This window comes from Leguminivora glycinivorella, chromosome 26, assembly GCF_023078275.1.
Source record: "Leguminivora glycinivorella isolate SPB_JAAS2020 chromosome 26, LegGlyc_1.1, whole genome shotgun sequence".
NCBI classification, from domain to species: Eukaryota; Metazoa; Arthropoda; class Insecta; order Lepidoptera; family Tortricidae; genus Leguminivora; species Leguminivora glycinivorella.
Window position 1 is genome coordinate 8701405 of NC_062996.1, and position 19160 is coordinate 8720564.

The 19160-nt window shown below is 40.1% G+C and overlaps 1 protein-coding gene across 1 annotated transcript in view; it reads left to right on the forward strand.

Annotated features, from left to right (window-relative positions):
- The window catches only part of LOC125239836, a 106585-nt gene that overhangs the window by 71474 nt on the left and 15951 nt on the right, over positions 1–19160 (forward strand). The window contains exons 23-27 of the mRNA XM_048147551.1: positions 11232–11326; positions 12035–12244; positions 14035–14170; positions 15504–15728; positions 16653–16748. Of these exons, the coding sequence (XP_048003508.1) occupies positions 11232–11326; positions 12035–12244; positions 14035–14170; positions 15504–15728; positions 16653–16748 (762 nt within the window). The remainder of the gene's footprint in view (positions 1–11231; positions 11327–12034; positions 12245–14034; positions 14171–15503; positions 15729–16652; positions 16749–19160) is intronic.

Below are 19160 nucleotides of genomic sequence, written 5' to 3' on the forward strand. Positions count from 1 at the left end.
GAACCACTGATATTTAATTTAAAACAAATGCCTATAATAAATAAATCCGATTAACCTTTGGGTTGTCTGCTGTCGAATTTAATTATTTTCATAGAAAATATTTTAATTTGTATTCTTCCAGCTCGAGATTCTTGGAAGCCCTGTAAATTTTTCTTTGTGACAACAAGATATGACATGTCAGGAAATTTACACATACATACATTACATACATTTATTGTAGTAAACGTAGTACAAGTGACCAAGATAAAGATGATACAGTAGGGTATTTTTAAAGTTTATGTAATGAAGAAGTAAAATTGCGGCCTTTTTTAGGTATTTCTATTTATGGAATAAATTGGAAATATCTAATACCTACATACTTATTATATATTGGTAGCGGCTCCATTCGTTCAATATTCGTTCGCAATTCATTTTGACATTTAAGTCATTTGAGCATATTATGACAAAAGGTATTTTGATAAAGAGTTTTTAATGTGTCACAGTTCCATTTGCAATTTTGATACTTAGGTCTTTATACACTAAGTTGGTTATGGCATGAACGATTTTTTTCCTAAGCAGATAAGAAGTTAACGTTATTAGCATCAACAAGAATGTTATAAATGCAATTTAGACCCAGATTTTTAAAACATTTTTGTTATGAATTGTGCGTCCCTGTATTTACTGTCATTGCAGTAGCTTGTACTTATCAACTTATAATATAAATAAAACATAAAAAAAAATAATTAAAAAAGCTGTAATATCTACGACCTACGTATGCGACGACTGAGATTTGAACCCGTGACCTGTGGCTTGTAAGTCTAACGATAATCGCTGGGGCTATACCTGGCCGTGACATAATGAGTCGAAATTAGACTTTGCATAGCTTTCGCGTGTTTGTAACAAGCGTTGCTTCAACGATTCTGAAGAATGGAAGAATACATTTTTCACAAGATGACGGAGATCTGTCAAATGGTAGAAGAGAAAAACGTGAGATAGATGTATGTACTGACAAGTATATACTCTTTTCGACGACTGTCAAATCGCATGCCTAAAATAAATATGTAATTTTTTAAATTACTTTGGACTTTATTATCGGTGGGAAACGTCTGTTTTTAATCTACCTAAAATATTACTTATGTCGAAATAGGCATGTAATGAGGAGGAACACTCAAAGGATACGACAGATGGCGCCACCCTATTAGTCCGTGAGACGTGAGAGCGAGAAGCTGATAATTATGTTTTTTTCTCTCTCTCTCACATATGAATGACAGTGACATGCCTAGACTCTTGCATAGGCGCCGCCTGGCGGGGTAAAATGTCAGTGTGCCTCCTCATTTACGTTAATGTGTAATAGAAGAACAGAATAAAAAGCATGCGACACGGCTCATCACCTACTCTCGGCCCAGCTCCACTGGCGTGGTGGTTTGCCATATGGATTCCTAAATGTAAGACACTAAGGTCCAAACCAAACCACGCAAAAAATGTAAATATATTATTAAATTAAAGTATTAAATAAAGGTCAAACTTATTGGGTGGATTATCATGCTGTTAATATTGTTAAATAGGGACAGTAAAAGTCAACCTCGTACTATTATCTGTTCCTAATTTGCCCGGTCAAATATTTAGATTTTTTTATTTCCATATAAATATATTGGTGGTTTTTAAATGCTAAATATCTGAAATATTATGTGCTATTCATTTCTGCTTAAAAATATCTGTTGTTATATTTGCTCTAGGGCACGTTAGAAAAAATTCAAAAATTCTATATCATTAAAAAAAGTCTTATTTCCCGTCATATATTTAGGTGGCTTCGGGTTGTAAACCTTAAAACTGATTTTTTTTTACATGTGTCCACCATTAAATTACTGTGAGGTATTTTGCTGAAAGAAAACGCTTATTTTTTGGGCATAGTTTTTTTTAATATCTTCCATTCCAAACTATTGGTGGATTCGAAAATATAGGTTTTTTAAATTGCGATTAAACGCTGTATATGAAAAAAAACTACTGTTGTAGAATTATTTTCAAAAATATTGCACCGTTCTTAGGCTAATATATAACTCCGTATAGACAGATAAAGTCTAAGAAAAAAACGTACCTCAGTACCATACAGAAAAAGGTACGGTGGCCTAGATGGCATTACACCTTTGGAGTACGCTCAGCTAGATGGCGCTAATATTAATATTTGACATTTTAAAACATATCAAGCTAAGAATATGGTCCAAATTGTCAGAACTGAGATTCAAAAGTTTTAAGCCTGTTTCAAGAGATGGCAGTGTATGCACTGTGATTACACATTTTACTTCGACAGTAACTCTCTATAATACTCGATCCTCTTTGCCTATAGCCAAGAAGGATTTAATACTGGACAGAAAAAGCCCATACAAAAAAGCGTATCCCTGAAATAGGCTTAATAGGCTTAGAACTAAATGGCGCTGTTCGCAGCCTGTGGAAGTGGCCAAAATCATATTTTCCCCAAATATTTTGGCGTTTTTTTTATGTTTTATAAGAACAAATGACATATTTCTTTATTTTAAAATCATGATATCACGTCAATACACATTAAAAAAAATTTTAGGCATCATCAGTGTAGTTATGATAGTATTTAATAGGTGGCGCTAAAAAATCGAGGTACGATTCTTAGTATAATTATATAAATAATCTTTGCTATGGCCAATTCTTCGTCTTAATAACTTTTTCACCATACCAACTGGTAAAGGCTCTCTTTTTGCTATTCGAAAACATATAGCAAAATTGCATTTGATCCACAAGAATGCAAATTCATTTCAATACTTTTAATTTGATGTCTTAAGCTGGCTGGTAGAGTTTACCTTTAATGATTTTGAATCATAAATATTGAATAAATTGATGGATTTGATTTACTTTGATGTTTTATAGTCAGTGAGTTTTTCACTTATGTGCGAAATGACATTTGATATTTGCCAGTCGCTTTTCGGTGAAGGAAAACATCGTGAGGAAACCGGACTAATTCCAATAAGGTCTAGTTACCCTTCGGGTTGGAAGGTCAGATGGCAGTCGCTTTCGTAAAACTAGTGCCTACGCCAAATCTTGGGATTAGTTGTCAAAGCGGACCCCAGGCTCCCATGAGCCGTGGCAAAATGCCGGGATAACGCAAGGAGGATGATGATGTTTTATAGTCAGTATTTTGTTCGTGTTGGCGTGGTGAAAAGTTTTGTGTTTCACTCGGCAGCAAAGTTTGTTTAATCTTCGTGCCTTGAAACCCTCGAAACGCTCAAAATTATTGGAATCTTTTGCTTGCTCGGGTATCAATATTTGTACATGCGTTTAAACAACAACTTTGCCCCCTTGTAAAACAACCTTTTGGGCATTTCTCAGAGCGTTTCAACTTTTTTGATTTCGATGGCAGCATTAAACGAACCCCGTAAGCGTAGCGTGAGTTTTCTTTGTTTCTGGTAGAAATCCGCGACTTCTATTTTAATCACAGATGTCATATAAACCATAGATCAAGCAAACGTATCTATTTAGCGTGTCAAATGAACTCAGTGAAATCCACTGAGTTGTCCGTCTTTAATCGCAGCTTGCAGCTTTCGGGCGTCAATTTTTGTAAGTTGAAGTCAACAAAAACATTAAAAATGCCTCGTTACATGATATTTAATTGCAACAACATAAAACTTATCAACACTCAAGGGCCTGAGACATATTTAAAATCACAGGCAAGTAACAACTTCAGTACAAAATCTGACACGCTCGGCCGCCATACAAATAAATGAACTCGTTTCTTCTATCTAAATCTAATTCTGTGTGACTCTTACAGCATTCACGTAAAAAAGTTGCCACCGAAATAAAAAAAAAACGCTCTGAGAAATGCCCATTTGTTACAAGAAACAAATAGCTCTTAATGCGATTATGAATAAAATATCTTACTGTCAAAAACGACAATGTTCAATGGACATCGACATAAGGTGCTCCATATCTGGCCCCGTAGCCAAATGGCATTTCTGCGACGTGAATCGCCACCGAAACACCGCAGAAATGTAGTCTGGCTCTGTCACGCCAATACGCAAGAGCGATAAAGATAGATAGCTACGAAAGATATATTATCGTGAGCGTTTCGTGAGATTTTGTGCTTTTAGCTACGCACACTGGAACTAAAATTCGAATCTGGCCGAGAGTTATGGCACAGTATAATAAAGAGTACTATCGTACCTGTATGGGCACTCCCGCTCCCCGCTGAAAGTGCCGCCCACCCCCTCTCGGTTACCTCACAGTTACCGCCTGTCAAAAACGCGAACAGTCGACCTGTCATATCTCACTCATACAAGCATGGTACGCGTTCACCTACACGAGCTTAGACTGTGTGCTAGGAACGCGCCTCTTTTTGACCGCAGCGAAGCAAGGGCTACGTTTTAACTCAAGCAATTTGCTTTTGTATGTCCGGATGTCTCGCTCTACAGCTCGTATTTCCCAACCGATACGCGTGAAATTTTGTGACCAGATTCTATGACTCAATAAAATTTTTTGTCGTCCCAGATTTTGGAAATTATTAAAAATGACAAAGTCATGGGGCCTCACGCCTTAACTTTTAGCCGTATCGATATCTTAAAAGTCTTGTCTTTTAGATGCATGTATATAGAGTGCTTGGCAAAAAAATCATTCGTTTTAGAACACAGGTTTAGACGGTAGATGTAAAAATATGCAATTTTGCATGAGAATAAGCATTTTAATTTCGCCAAGCTACGTATGTGTTAGGGTGGCTCAGTGGTAAGTCACGGTGCTTTTTTTTCAAATTTCTAATCACCAAGTTCTGCGTTCGAATCCTCCAGGTGCCATATTTTTTGTACTTTTTTTGCATTTGAATTTTATATTAATAATTATATTTTAACCAACTAAGCGATATATACATTTTATACACATACAATCATTTTTTTTTTTCAGTAGAAAGTAAAATCCTGTTTGCTTTTTGTTAGAAATTTGCATTTTTATGTCCGTATATTTTCCTCTATTCAACCGATTCTCGTAAAATTTAATTATGTAACGAGAATATTTATATTATTTTTTTATGATCCAGTGTTTAATAATTTTGAAGTACACAAAAAAACTTATTCTTTATAAATAAATGTAGCGCCGAAGGTGGCAAGAATAAGTACTAACCAATTTGATACAGAAAAGATGAGCTGAAATAATTACGATGCCTCTCCTACAACGTCACGCCACAATATTCTCACAGATGGCGTTAAACAGAAGATAAAAACTTACCTCGGAAAAATCAACAAAATTGTGTTTGACTTTCTAAACAAAACGGACGCAAACATTAAAAAATTGTGCGTGGAGTCCCTCCGCGCGGCATAAGTGAAACTTCGTAACATAATTATGATAGCTGTTGGCAACAAGAAGAAAAATAATAAAAATAAAAATACAAAAAGTTTTGCATTTGCCGGGAATCGAACCTAGAAATATGACTAGCGTGAGGGCAAAAACGTACCATGAATGACACTGCACCACCGTGGTTTATACTAAACGGTGCGAATTTAAGTGTTATGCGCTGCCAACTATCAAGTAGATTAAATTAGTGAGTTGGCGATGCATCGTAGTATTTAAAATATTTGGGTTAGGGTTTTCTTGTTATCCTTTAAAGCGAAAATAGGAAACCCACTTCGCGGGCTAGCGTCCACACGCTTATAAATCCTAAATTGATAAGAAAAACAAAATGGCCGACGAGGGGCGAAGAACCCCCAAGGGGGGCTCGGGGGGCGAAGCCCCCCGCCAAAAAGAAATACCAACGTAGTACGTATTGAAAATAAGTTAGGTTAGGGTTTTTTTATAACGCTTAAGAGCAAAGATAAGAGGGGGGGCTCGGGGGGCGCAGCCCCCGTATAAAAGGAAGAACAACTAAGTGTCCAAACTTAGTAAGGTTAGGGTTTTTTTTATAACGCTTAAGAGCAAAGATAAAGGGGGGGGGGGCTCGGGGGGCGCAGCCCCCCGCAAAAACGAGAGATCAACTAAGTATCCAAACTAAGTAAGGTTAATGTTTTCTTGCGACCCTTAAGAGGGAAAATCAGGGGGGGGCTCGGGGGGCACAGCCCCCCGCAAAATAAAAATACCGATTGAGTATCCAAACTAAGTAGAGAGGGGCGAAGAACCCCCAAGGGGGGCTCGGGGGCGAAGCCCCCGCCAAAAAGTAATACCAACGTAGTACGTATTGAAAATAAGTTAGGTTAAGGTTTTTACACAACGATTAAGAGCAAATATAAGGGGGGGCTCGGGGGGCGCAGCCCCCCGCAAAAACGAAAGATCAACTAAGTATCCAAACTAAGTAAGGTCAAAGTTTTCTTGCGACCCTTAAGAGGGAAAATCAGGGGGGGGCTCGGGGGGCACGGCCCCCCGCAAAATAAAAATACCGATTAAGTATCCAAACTAAATAGAGAGGGGCGAAGAACCCCCAAGGGGGGCTCGGGGGGCGAAGCCCCCGCCAAAAAGAAATACCAACGTAGTACGTATTGAAAATAAGTTAGGTAAGGGTTTTTTTATAACGCTTAAGAGCAAAGATAAAGGGGGGCAAAAACGAGAGATCAACTAAGTATCCAAACTAAGTAAGGTTAATGTTTTCTTGCGACCCTTAAGAGGGAAAATCAGGGGGGGGGCTCGGGGGGCACAGCCCCCGCAAAATAAAAATACCGATTAAGTATCCAAACTAAGTAGAGAGGGGCGAAGAACCCCCAAGGGGGGGGCTCGGGGGCGAAGCCCCCGCCAAAAAGTAATACCAACGTAGTACGTATTGAAATTAAGTTAGGTTAGGGTTTTTTTACAACGCTTAAGAGCAAAGATAAGGGGGGGCTCGGGGGGCGCAGCCCCCCGCATACATGAAAGAACAACTAAATATCAAAACTTAGTAAGGTTAGGGTTTTTTTACAACGCTTAAGATCAAAGATAAGGGGGGGGGGGCTCGGGGGGCGCAGCCCCCCGCAAAAAAGAAAGAACAACTAAGTATCCAAACTTAGTAAGGTTAAAGTTTTCTTGCGACCCTTAAGAGGGGAGGCTCGGGGGCACAGCCCCCCGCAAAATAGAAATACCGATTAAGTATTCAAATTAAGTAAGGTTAGGGTTTTCTTGTGACCCTAAAAAGCGAAAATAGGCAGCCCATTTCGAGGGCTAGCGTCGACACGCTTACAAATCCAAAATTGATAAGAAAAACAAAATAGACGGCGAGGGGCGAAGAACCGTACAGGGGGGCTCGGGGGCGAAGCCCCCGTCAAAAAGAAATACCAACGTAGTACGTATTGAAAATAAGTTAGGTTAGGGTTTTTTTTACAACGCTTAAGAGCAAAGAAAAGGGGGGGGGGCTCGAGGGGCGCAGCCCTCCGCAAAAAAGAAATATCAACTAAGTATCCAAACTAAGTAAGGTTAAAGTTTTCTTGCGACCCTTAAGAGGGAAAAACAGGGGGGGCTCGTTGGGCACAGCCCCCCGCAAAATAGAAATACCGATTAAGTATCCAAACTAAGTAGAGAGGGGCGAAGAATCCCCAAGGGGGGCTCGGGGGCGAAGCCCCCTGCCAAAAAGAAATACCAACGTAGTACGTATTGAAAATAAGTTAGGTTAGAGTTTTTTTTACAACGCTTAAGAGCAAAGATAAGGGGGAGGGGCTCGAGGGGCGCAGCCCCCCGCAAAAAAGAAAGATCAACTAAGTATCCAAACTAAGTAAGGTAAAATTTTTTTGCGACCCTTAAGATGGAAAAAAAGGGGGGGCTCGGGGGGCACAGCCCCCCGCCAAAAAGAAATACCAACGTAGTACGTATTGAAAATAAGTTAGGTTAGGGTTTTTTTACAACGCTTTAGATCAAAGATAAGGGGGGGGGCTCTGGGGCGCAGCCCCCCGCAAAAAAGACAGAACAATTAAGTATCCAAACTTAGTAAGGTTAAAGTTTTCTTGCGACCCTTAAGAGGGGAGGCTCGGGGGGCACAGCCCCGCGCAAAATAGAAATACCGATTAAGTATTCAATTTAAGTAAGGTTAGGGTTTTCTTGTGACCCTAAAAAGCGAAAATAGGCAGCCCACTTCGCGGGCTAGCGTCGACACGCTTACAAATCCAAAATTGATAAGATAAACAAAATAGACGGCGAGGGGCGAAGAACCGTACAAGGGGGGGCTCGGGGGGCGAAGCCCCCGTCAAAAAGAAATACCAACGTAGTACGTATTGAAAATAAGTTAGGTTAGGGTTTTTTTACAACGCTTAAGAGCAAAGAAAAGGGGGGGGGGGGGCTCGAGGGGCGCAGCCCTCCACAAAAAAGAAAGATCAACTAAGTATCCAAACTAAGTAAGGTTAAAGTTTTCTTGCGACCCTTAAGAGGGAAAAACAGGGGGGGCTCGGGGGGCACAGCCCCCCGCAAAATAGAAATACCGATTAAGTATCCAAACTAAGTAGAGAGGGGTGAAGAATCCCCAAGGGGGGCTCGGGGGGCGAAGCCCCCCGCCAAAAAGAAACACCAACGTAGTACGTATTGAAAATAAGTTAGGTTAGGGTTTTTTACAACGCTTAAGAGCAAAGATAAGAGGGGGGGGCACGGGGGGCGCAGCCCCCCGCAAAAAATAAAGAACACCTAAGTATCCAAACTTAGTAAGGATAAAGTTTTCTTGCGACCCTTAAGAGGGAAAATAACGGGGGGCTCGGGGGGCCCCCCGCAAAATAGAAATACCGATTAAGTATCCAAACTAAGTAAGGTTAGGATTCTTTTACAACGCTTAAGATCAAAGATAAGGGGGGGGCTCGGGGGTCGCAGCCCCCCGCAAAAAAGAAAGAACAACTAAGTATCCAAACTTAGTAAGGTTAAAGTTTTCTTGCGACCCTTAAGAGGGGAGGCTCGGGGGGCACAGCCCCCCGCAAAATAGAAATACCGATTAAGTATTCAAATTAAGTAAGGTTAGGGTTTTCTTGTTACCCTAAAAAGCGAAAATAGGCAGCCCACTTCGCGGGCTAGCGTCGACACGCTTACAAATCCAAAATTGATAAGAAAAACAAAATAGACGGCGAGGGGCGAAGAACCGTACAAGGGGGGCTCGGGGGGCAAAGCCCTCCGTCAAAAAGAAATACCAACGTAGTACGTATTGAAAATAAGTCAGGTTAGGGTTTTGTTCCGACCCTTCAGAGGAAAAATAAGATCCCCCAGATAGATACCGATTAAGTATCCAAACTAAGTAAGGTTAGGGCTATCTTGAGCACCCACAAGGCGGGCTAGGGGGCGAAGCCCCCCGCCAAAGAGAAATACCACGTAGTACGTAATGAAAATAAGTTAGGTTAGGGTTTTCTTGCGTCCTCTGGGTGGCAGTCACGGAGACAACTGTCACCTGAAAGAAAGAAGGTCCTCGTGGTGAGGGCATACTTACTTGGATGCCCCCTTACTGGTGGATGATTTTCATAAAGCTGGGGCTTGACAGCCGTTTGTTGGGGGGCATGGTAGGGTACACCTGTATTTCCCATGTCCTCCAAAATAGCACCGAGGTGTAAGACGGGGGGTTGTTTAGTGGGTAAACTGGGTAAAGGAGTCCCACATAACCACTCGGGTTCATCCCCCGAGTGGTATGCGTAACAGCATTTTTCCCCTCCAGAAAAAAAAAGGGTTTTCTTGCGAAGTTTAAGATCGAAAATAAGCGGGGGTTAGGGTTTTGTTGTAACCCTTAAGAGCAAAACAAGGGGTTTCGGGGGCGAAGCCCCCGCATAAAAGAAAGATCAAGGTAGTATTTAAAATAAGCTAGGTTAGGGTTTTCCTGTGAGCGTTAAGAGCAACAGGGGTTCGGGGGCGAAGCCCCCGTATAAAAGAAAGATCAACGTAGTATTTAAAATAAGTTGGGTTAGGGTTTTCCTGTGACCCTTAAGAGCAAATACAGGGGGCTCAGGGGTGAAGCCCCGCAAAAAATTAAGTTCTACGTAGTATTTAAAACAAGTCGGGTTTGGGTTTTTTTGTTACCCTCAAGAGTAAAAAGTAATATAATAAAAAAAATTGTTACCCTTAAGAGCAATAGACAGTCCACTTCGCGGACTAGCATTGATACGCTCACAAAACAAAATGTGGGACGGAAGGCGAAGCATCCACGAGGGGGGGCAGCAATGCTAGCATGATAGCTCCGCAGTTTTTGATTAATTTCGTTAAATGAAGTAATTGCCATAAATGGGTTTGTGTTAAGTACCTATATAGCGTACGAGTATTATGTCGCTTGAAACTGTCACTGTCGTGATTGGACTGTGACAATCAATTAATATTTTTCAGCTTTGCGTTCTCTAAGCATGTCGCGAAGGTCTACAGCTCACAGAGCCACTAGTATATTTGATCGCCAACTAGTGTCCGAGGTGTCGTTATGGTTCAACTCTTTAAGGTGGCCAAATCTTCTGTCGCAAGAGTATTAAATTCTTTCCCCTCACTAGCTCGGAAACACGTGTTTTGTCCTTTAATACCAGCGGGTAAATCGCATTTTATCCAGTAATGGATGAAGTAGTTTGACCTTGTATATAGCCAAATTTTCTGCTTTAAAAATTGATAAAAGTGGGTTGATCTAGTAATGAAGATGTTTTACCACCTGTGGAACTACTGGAAGCAGTGATAAACGCGTTTTTTGCGTAGTACTTTCCTCACTATAGTGAGGGGAAAAGTTTTGTGTTACAAACGGGTGCAAATGTATTTTACTTCTCGTGTGTTGAAAAACTCGCCAAGTTCAGGATTCTATTTACTATAGAATCCTTTCACTTGCTCGTTTTTTCAATTCCACATTCGGCGTTAAAATACAACTTTGCACCCTTGTATAACAATAGTTATTTGTTATACAAGGGGGCAAAGTTGTATTTTAACGCCGAGTGTGGAATTGAAAAACGAGCAAGTGAAAGGATTCTATAGTTGAACCACGAGCGAAGCGAGTGATTCAAGAATAGAATCCTGAACTTGCGAGTTTTTTAACACACGAGAAGTAAAATACATTTGCACCCGAGTGTAACACAAAACTTTTCCCCTCACTATAGCGAGGAAACTACAACGCAAAAAATGCGTTTATCACTGCTTGCAGTAGTTCCACGGGTGGTAAGTCATCTTTATTACTAGATTCACCAACTTTTATCAATTTTAAAGCAGTTATTTTGACTTTATTCAAGGTCAAATTACTTTACCCACTAGTGGATAAAATGCGTTTTTACCCGCTGGTATTAAAGGACAAAACACGTGTTTCCGAGCTAGTGAGGGGAAAATAACTATTCTACATTTCCTTTTGACAATTTGATTGTTGTTTTGAAAAGGTGGACGAAACAGGAGTATTCTTTGACTGTGAGCGACCCACGACGGTGGCAGAGATTATGGAGAAACTATTTGCAACTAAAGCCAACAGTTTTGAGTGAGTTTTGTTTATATTTTAATTCTAGTTATAATTAGCAAGTTCAATAAAGACACTTCAAATAGGCATTTTTATTACAGATCTAGGTAATACATTTTTGATCGTACACCAAATAATATTATGATATCTAATAATTTTACGTATTTTTTTTATATATAATTTTATACCCAGCCGGGCCGATTTTTGAGTCTCACGCGTTCGAATTCAGAAAATTGTCACTGAAAATAATAAGCAAGTCACCGTTTTCAACCGGTATTTTAGTGACAAAATCCCGTATGCGAGATTCAAAAATCGCCCTCCAGGTTTAAGCAATTCTAGTTATTTTTATTCTTGCCTCTAAAATGATTGTTATCCAAATCATATTTATATAATAAAATTAATTGTTAATAAATACTTTTTAATAAAATGTAAATTTATCCAAAAAATACTTCACGCGGTTGCTGCGTCGCCATTGCTCTTTTTAGGATTCCGTAGTCAACTCCTTTATAATTTCGCCATGTCTGTCTGTCCGTCTGTCCGTCCGCGGATAATCTCAGTGACCGTTAGCACTAGAAAGCTGATAAAAATATGGAAAACTACGGAACCCTACACTGAGCGTGGCCCGACATGCTCTTGGCCGGTTTTTTTGAACTTGGCTCAACACGCTACTGCCGCCTAGCCTTGATAATCAAAATGATATTCTTAACTTTGACTTGTTTATTTTTTCAGTGTTCTAGCAACCCTTCAGCCCTCCCTAATCCTCCTAAATGCCCTAGTCCTCATCACCACCCCCCCTTCAGGCTCTTGCGGCGCTCTCCTCCCCCCTCGGCCGTTAAGACCTGGACCTTCTGTGCTGGAGCTGGGCCTGCAGCTGCAACAGCTGGAAATTGACTTTGAAGATCGAGTAAAGATTAAGATGCAGCATGATGTAGAGTTCAAGTAGGTCGATGCAACCTCACGAATTTTTAGCATAATAAATAGTACATTTCGATTCAAGTGCGAAAAAGAGGAAGTTCGAAACGAGTGGCGATAAATTAAAACACGACCGAAGACACGACCACGATTTCCTTTTCGCACGTGTATCGAACGACGTTTTTCAGATGGCGTTTTTTTTACGCACTAGTGCGAGAAGTGGTTCATTATACGTTAGGTCGAAACTTCAGAGGCTCATCTGTACTGAAAAACGTCGAACGGTACACGTGCGAAAAGGAAATTCGTAACTCGTGTCGATTTAAAACACTCCCTTCGGTCGTGTTTTAATTTATCGCCACTCGTTTCGAACTTCCTTTTTTACGCACTTGTATCGTAATGTACTATTATCAAGTTAAAACGTCACAGAGCTGGGGGGTTACCATGACGTACTAAAGACGTTCAGTTTAGGTTGAGAGAAAGGGACACAGCTATATCAGTTACATAGCTCCGTCTCCCTCTCTCAACCTAAACTGAACGGCTTTAGCACGTCATGGTAACCCCCCTGTACTTTTGTTGCCTTAACATGTTACATGCCATACAATAAAATTAAAACATTGACTCTAAAGTAAGTAAGTAAGTCTAAACTAATGAAGAAATGGAAAAATTCGCACATAATATTTGGCATCCCTCTTTAGCCCATACCATTTGCAGTTGAAGTTGAATCTGTCTTCCAATAGGTTGCATTTTTTTTTTTAAATATTGAAGTTATTATTTTTCGTCTCGCTACGTGAGTCCAACACATTAGTTTATGAATTTTCGAGAATAATTTGAAACATGGCTTATATTGCCTTATATTATTTCTTTCAGCGGTAAGACCGTGGGACTTTTATTCCGGATGTCGCGGGTTCGAACCCCGGCTCGTACCAATGAGTTTTTCGGAACTTATGTGCGAAATGTCATTTGATATTTGCCAGTCGCTTTTCGGTGAAGGAAAACATCGTGAGGAAACCGAACTAATCCCAAAAAGGCCTAGTTATCCTTCGGGTTGGAAGATTAGATGGCAGTCGCTTTCGTAAAAACTACTGCCTACGCCAAATCTTGGCATCAGTTGTCAAAAGCGGACCCCAGGCTCCTATTAGGGTTCACTATTATCTGGCAGAAACTTTTTACGCATATATTTGATTCGTATAATAGTTCTTGGCAGAAGTCAAGTTTGGCAGAAACACCTTACGCAGAATATGCTTTGGCACAAATCATTTCGCAGATTTTTGTAATACCGAATCGTCTGTTGTCATAATGTTGATGAGCATAATAGTCTTCTAGTCGAACAATACATTTGCAGATAATATTTGTGCATAATATTTAGGCGGCACAAAGTTGTAATTTGCTATTTGATAGCGAGTTGGATGTGTTGGGGATGCAAGATACCTAACACTCCTCCTCGCTTCGCTCGTCGTCGTACCTAACGGTGACTTTGGGGCAGTTTTTCTTTTCTGATAGCGAGTAATAATTCTGCTAATGTAATATTATGCTATAAGATTATTATGGTACATACAATAAAATTATGCTAAACCAAAGTCGACCAAAGTAATGTTCTGTAAAACAGTATTCTGCCAAATGTATCTTATGCGTGGTAGTAATAATGCCAACTAAGTTTTCTGCAAAAATTACCATTCGACCGAAAGTGTTTCTGCGAAACATGTTATGCGAAGTGTGTTTCGGACTAAAATTATTCTGCCAGATGAGGGTAACCCTCCCATGAGTCGTGGCAAATGCCGGGATAACGCAAGGAGGATGATGACATTATTTCGTTGCAGAGAAGACAAATCCGATGGTGAGGTATATCTAAAGGTCGGAGGTTACACCCAAATGGAAAGTGTCGGTAACAATCTGACCTTGGATTTCTTAGTAGCTGTTCGCCAGCCTTCGGAAGACAATGCTAGAAACTGGAAGGTTAGAGATTTTGATATTTATCAGCAGACATCGGATTCCGTGGGGCGAAACTTCTTGACAGCTAGGGACTTCCTATATCGATAAACTCATTTATCGATACTAGTTCTAAATACTAGTGATCACACAAAGGTTTGATTATAAAATATTTTTTTATTAAAAGAGTATGCGCATGTGACACTGTTTGAGTTGCAGGCGTCCATAGGTTACGGTAACCGCTTTCCACCGCACCGGACCGTACGCTTGGTTGCCACCGCCGTAGTATAAAAAAACATTATATAATAAAATAAGAACTCAATTTTCTTCTTTTTTTGAAAATGTTTTTAAAAGTTTACTCGTCACAATTTATTTCGACGCTATTTATTTTAGACGCTATGTATGAATTTCATACTGGTCTTCAGAACAATAGTTACAAAAAACACACACAATGTTGGGGGCGGTCACTAGTATATAGAACTAGTATCGATAAATGAGTTTATTTATATAGGAAGTCCCTAGCTGTCAAGAAGTTTCGCCCCACGGAATCCGATGTCTGTTTATCAGTAAGGTACAGCGGGTCGAATCTCGACTGGGGAGCAGTTGTAACTGATCCATTTTTTCCATTATTACATTATGATGTTGAGTTCCACATGTATCCACTGAACACGCCTACCATATATAATTGCTGAACACTATATTTAATAATACAATCATTGTAAAACATGTAAAAAATGAACTGGATGGAATAAATGCAAAAAATGAAAATGAAAAACTATTAATTTATTTATAATTGATGATATACTTGAAGCTTCATAAATAGCTGATTACCAGCCAGATCCTAATGACAGAAATGAATCTTGGAAGGTAGGATGGTCCATGATGGCCAATGGCCATTAGGTAAGTATATAGAACCCGAATTAAAGAATCCAGCTCTGTTCCACAAAGCAAAAAGGACACCTATGTTCCAAATTCTACCTATAATTCTACCTACCTAACCATATATATTTAAAAGATATGTTTCTCCTCCCCTCGCGCCTCGCCCCGCCCGCGCGGCCCTTTAACTAGTTGTTGACACCTGACAGACTGTTGTAAGACATGTACGAGAGCGGTTGTGCTTCCTTGGTGAATTGTGGGCCCCGGCCAATCCTGCCTGCGGTTCCTGACTCCCGGAGAGAAGGTTAGTGCATGTCTTTGACCACCTTGACAGACTTTTGTATTTCTATTTTGCCTCCTCTTGTCCGTTCATAAACACCTATTTTCAAAATTTTAGGTTATAATTTTTTGACACTACCTCCATCACCAAATATTTAGATTCAGTAATAAAACTGAAATAATCATAAATTCCAAAAACTTTCAGGTCTGCATTCACCTCCATGACATCTCCCACGTGACTCCAGACCAGGACTTGTCTTCCATCCCAGCAGCTTATGAAGGTCACATGAGCATGACCTTCAATAATGACGTGACCTTGACCTGTCCAGCTGGCTCTGGAGGTCATCTGAGGATGGACTATGAGGGGAGACCGGTGGTTCAAAGTGGGAGACTCGAGAGACATTTGAAGCTCACGGTTTTTGGAGATCAGGTGAATCTTTGTTTAGGACTAAGTAGCATATCAAAAGTACATGCTGATAGCCTTCATGTAGTCTTGAACTGCCCAGCTGGCTCTGGAGGGCATCTGAGACCGGTGGTTCAGGGTGGGAGGCTGGAGAGGCATTTGAAGTTCACGGTGACTGGAGATCAGGTGACTTTTTTTTTTAATTATAAACTTTTTTTTTTTTTTTTTTTATTATAAATGGGCTTACTCTTGACCACAGACTAGCCAAAGGCAAAGACGTGGCCTACGATGGAGTGAGCTCGCCCAGAAGATGCCTGTTCACTCTTGATTTATTCACTGGCCAGTGATTGACCTTAGTCCACCTCATGGAAAGTGACGACAAGGCCGAGGTTGTAGCTCACTGGTTCAAGATCTAAGTAGCCTTTTTTATGGGATATGAGGCAAACGAGCAGACAGATGGTGGTAAGTGATTGCCACCCATAGACACCCGAAACACCAAAAGTGTCGGAGGTGCGTTGCCGGCCTTTGAGATGGGTGTACACTCTTTTCTTGAAGGTATGAAGGTCGTGTCGGACCGAAAATACCGCAGGCCACAGTTTATTCCACATTTTAGCTCTGCGGGTCAGGAACCTACGATAGTTATGACCTTCAATAACGATGTGATCTTGAAAGTGCAGCAAAATCAAATAGTGGGAAAACGTAAAATTGGTGGTTTCTGCGTCCGTTTTTGGACTTAGTTTATGCTTAGGCACAGTATAATAAAGAGTACTGTCGTACAGTATGGCCACTCCCGCTCCCCGCTGAAAGTGCCGCCCACCCCCTCTCGGTTACCTCACAGTTAGTGGCTTAGGCGTACTAGCCCCGATCGGAAACAGGTGGTGTATCGATAAAATCTTCTTTTTTGCGTCAGTAAAATCTTCTGCGACTATTGACATGACAACATTGTTTCAGTTACCAAAACTCAGTGCGTCGGATTTGGGAACACAAACTGGACAAATACTGGGAAGTCTTCATCAGCAGCCATTGAACCTGACAGCTGCTGTCACGGTATGTTTGGCACAATAAATGATTGTCTTCTGTAATATTTGACATAAGAAACCAATATTGAATGGTTTTGGATATTAAATTTGTACGATGATTACGTATTTTTAATTCAAAAATGTAAATATTTTTTAAATTTTGGCCACCGAAAACGCTGTCGGCCGTGTAGTGACGTCATAGAATTCATGTCAAATCAATCACTGACATAATAGATAATCAAACGAACTTACCTGTAAGTGATGTTCGATGACTATTAAACGATGTGATTCGCCCGAGTGATTACACTGTACTTTACATGTAGTAGCACGCGAATGTGCTGCCATCGTACACAATTTTAGAGTAACATTTTTAACAAAAAAATATCTCGCCTAAATTGGGGGTATTTCATACACGTTTCTTATAAAAAAGGCCATCAAATACGTGTGCTATTTCGTGACCAATTGGGTAGAATCTGGAGCTTGACCAGTTCGGGTCAGGGAGGGTTGTAATCACTCGGGCGAATCACATCGTTTAATAGTCATCGAACATCACTTACAGGTAAGTTCGTTTGATTATCTATTAAACTTCTGTGATTCGCCCTTCGTGATTACACTGTACTTTACATGTAGATGTTTAGAGTTACACGAAATAGCAGATTAAATGAAACATGTATGTTTGAAAAATGTAAATAAAACAAACGTTTACGTCAGTTTAACTGTAATCAACAGACACTTCAATTATTATTACCATGTAATATTGTACGAGCAAATACTTCGGACGAGTCCGCTAGAACATCTCTATTATAGAACCTAGCGAACGTCAAGGAATTATCTGACCAACCGGCGGTCTTCTTAATCAGTTCTATATTAACCCCGAGCCGGTTGGCTGCTGACGTACTTGCGTGTCTCGTACTATGCGATTTGAAGATCGATGTATCAATACCACTCTCGAGCAAAGTGGTTTTGATCCATCGACTCAAGGTCTGTGAACACACTTTTCTAAATGGTTTTTTAAAACTTGTAAAAGAAAATCACAATCGCTTGGGCGATTGGTAGATGAGACAACCAAATAACATTCTAAAGTCCTTGCAGGACAAATTGACTGATTTTCATCTAAATAAGGCAGAATCAGTTTTGGCTGCATGCGATTAACTGCGGATGTCTTAATCTTATCTGTAATGTTAATAATATATTTTTTATTACATTTATGAATATTACTTAGCTTGATTAACGATAAGGTTTGCACACGGTGTGCCGTAACTAATGCCAAAATAGTTATTAACTTCCTAGAAAGATGCTCGTAAGAAAGGCTTTCATTTGGATACCAACAACTTAAATGATTAAGAACGATTGATTAAGGGTCCCAAGTAAAATCATATCGTGGATTTGGAGACCGCAGTTTGTATACTCCCGTCATAAAACGTTTCACGGTTGGATTATTTATAACATTATTATTCAATATTAATGACAAAACTGCTTTCGCAGTATTAATTGATCCAAATTGACAACCTTGATTAAAAAGTAATGTGAAATAATCTAATACTTCTGCTACGCCGACATCAAAAATATCATAACATTTTTCCTTACAAAATATATACCATTTCTTTAAATAACAATTATATTGCTTAAGTGTGGTTTCTGTAAGTGACGCTAGCATGATGTCTGCCGCTTCTGCAGGAGTGCCTTGCCTCATGAATGCCGCCCGGACAACACTCCGGCAACCAGGGTAAGGCTCCTGTGCAGCTTGTGTTCGACACTGTAAGGGGAGGACAATAAATTTGGTTTAGGTGGGAGTTCTATTCGTTCAGAAATCAATAATCTCTCAAAAAGAGGAAACCAGGGTTGTGTAGGCCATAGTGGCACAACAACAATGCCCTCCGCTTTATCTGTTATTATCATTTGCAATATCCTAAGTATTAGACAAAATGGTGGAAAAGCGTAAAAGAAATACGACGACCAAGATATGGTAAACGCGTCGATATTGTACGCGTCAGGATCACGATACCACGAAACAAATCTAGTACATTTTTTGTTTATTCGACTCGCAAAGAGGTCAATCTCTGGACTTTTGTTTAAAAAATTACAAATTTTCCGAAAGGCACTGTCGGCTAGCTCCCACTCAATGTCTGCATGTTTCCGGCGTGATTCTGCATCTGCTATATCGTTGTTTTCTGAACGAACATACGAAGCAAATATATGTATGTCGCGTTCCTCGCACCATTGCCATATCTGTCGGCTTAATTCACTCAGATGTGGGAATCGAACACCACCCATGTGATTGATATATGAAATCGCAGTGGTATTGTCTATCCTTAGCAAAATCTCACAATTTTTGTAATCTTTAGCAAATATTTTTAAACCAAAAAACGCGGCAGTTAACTCTAGACAATTAATGTGTTGCCCAAGCTCATGACTGGACCACTGACCACTGGCTGTCATA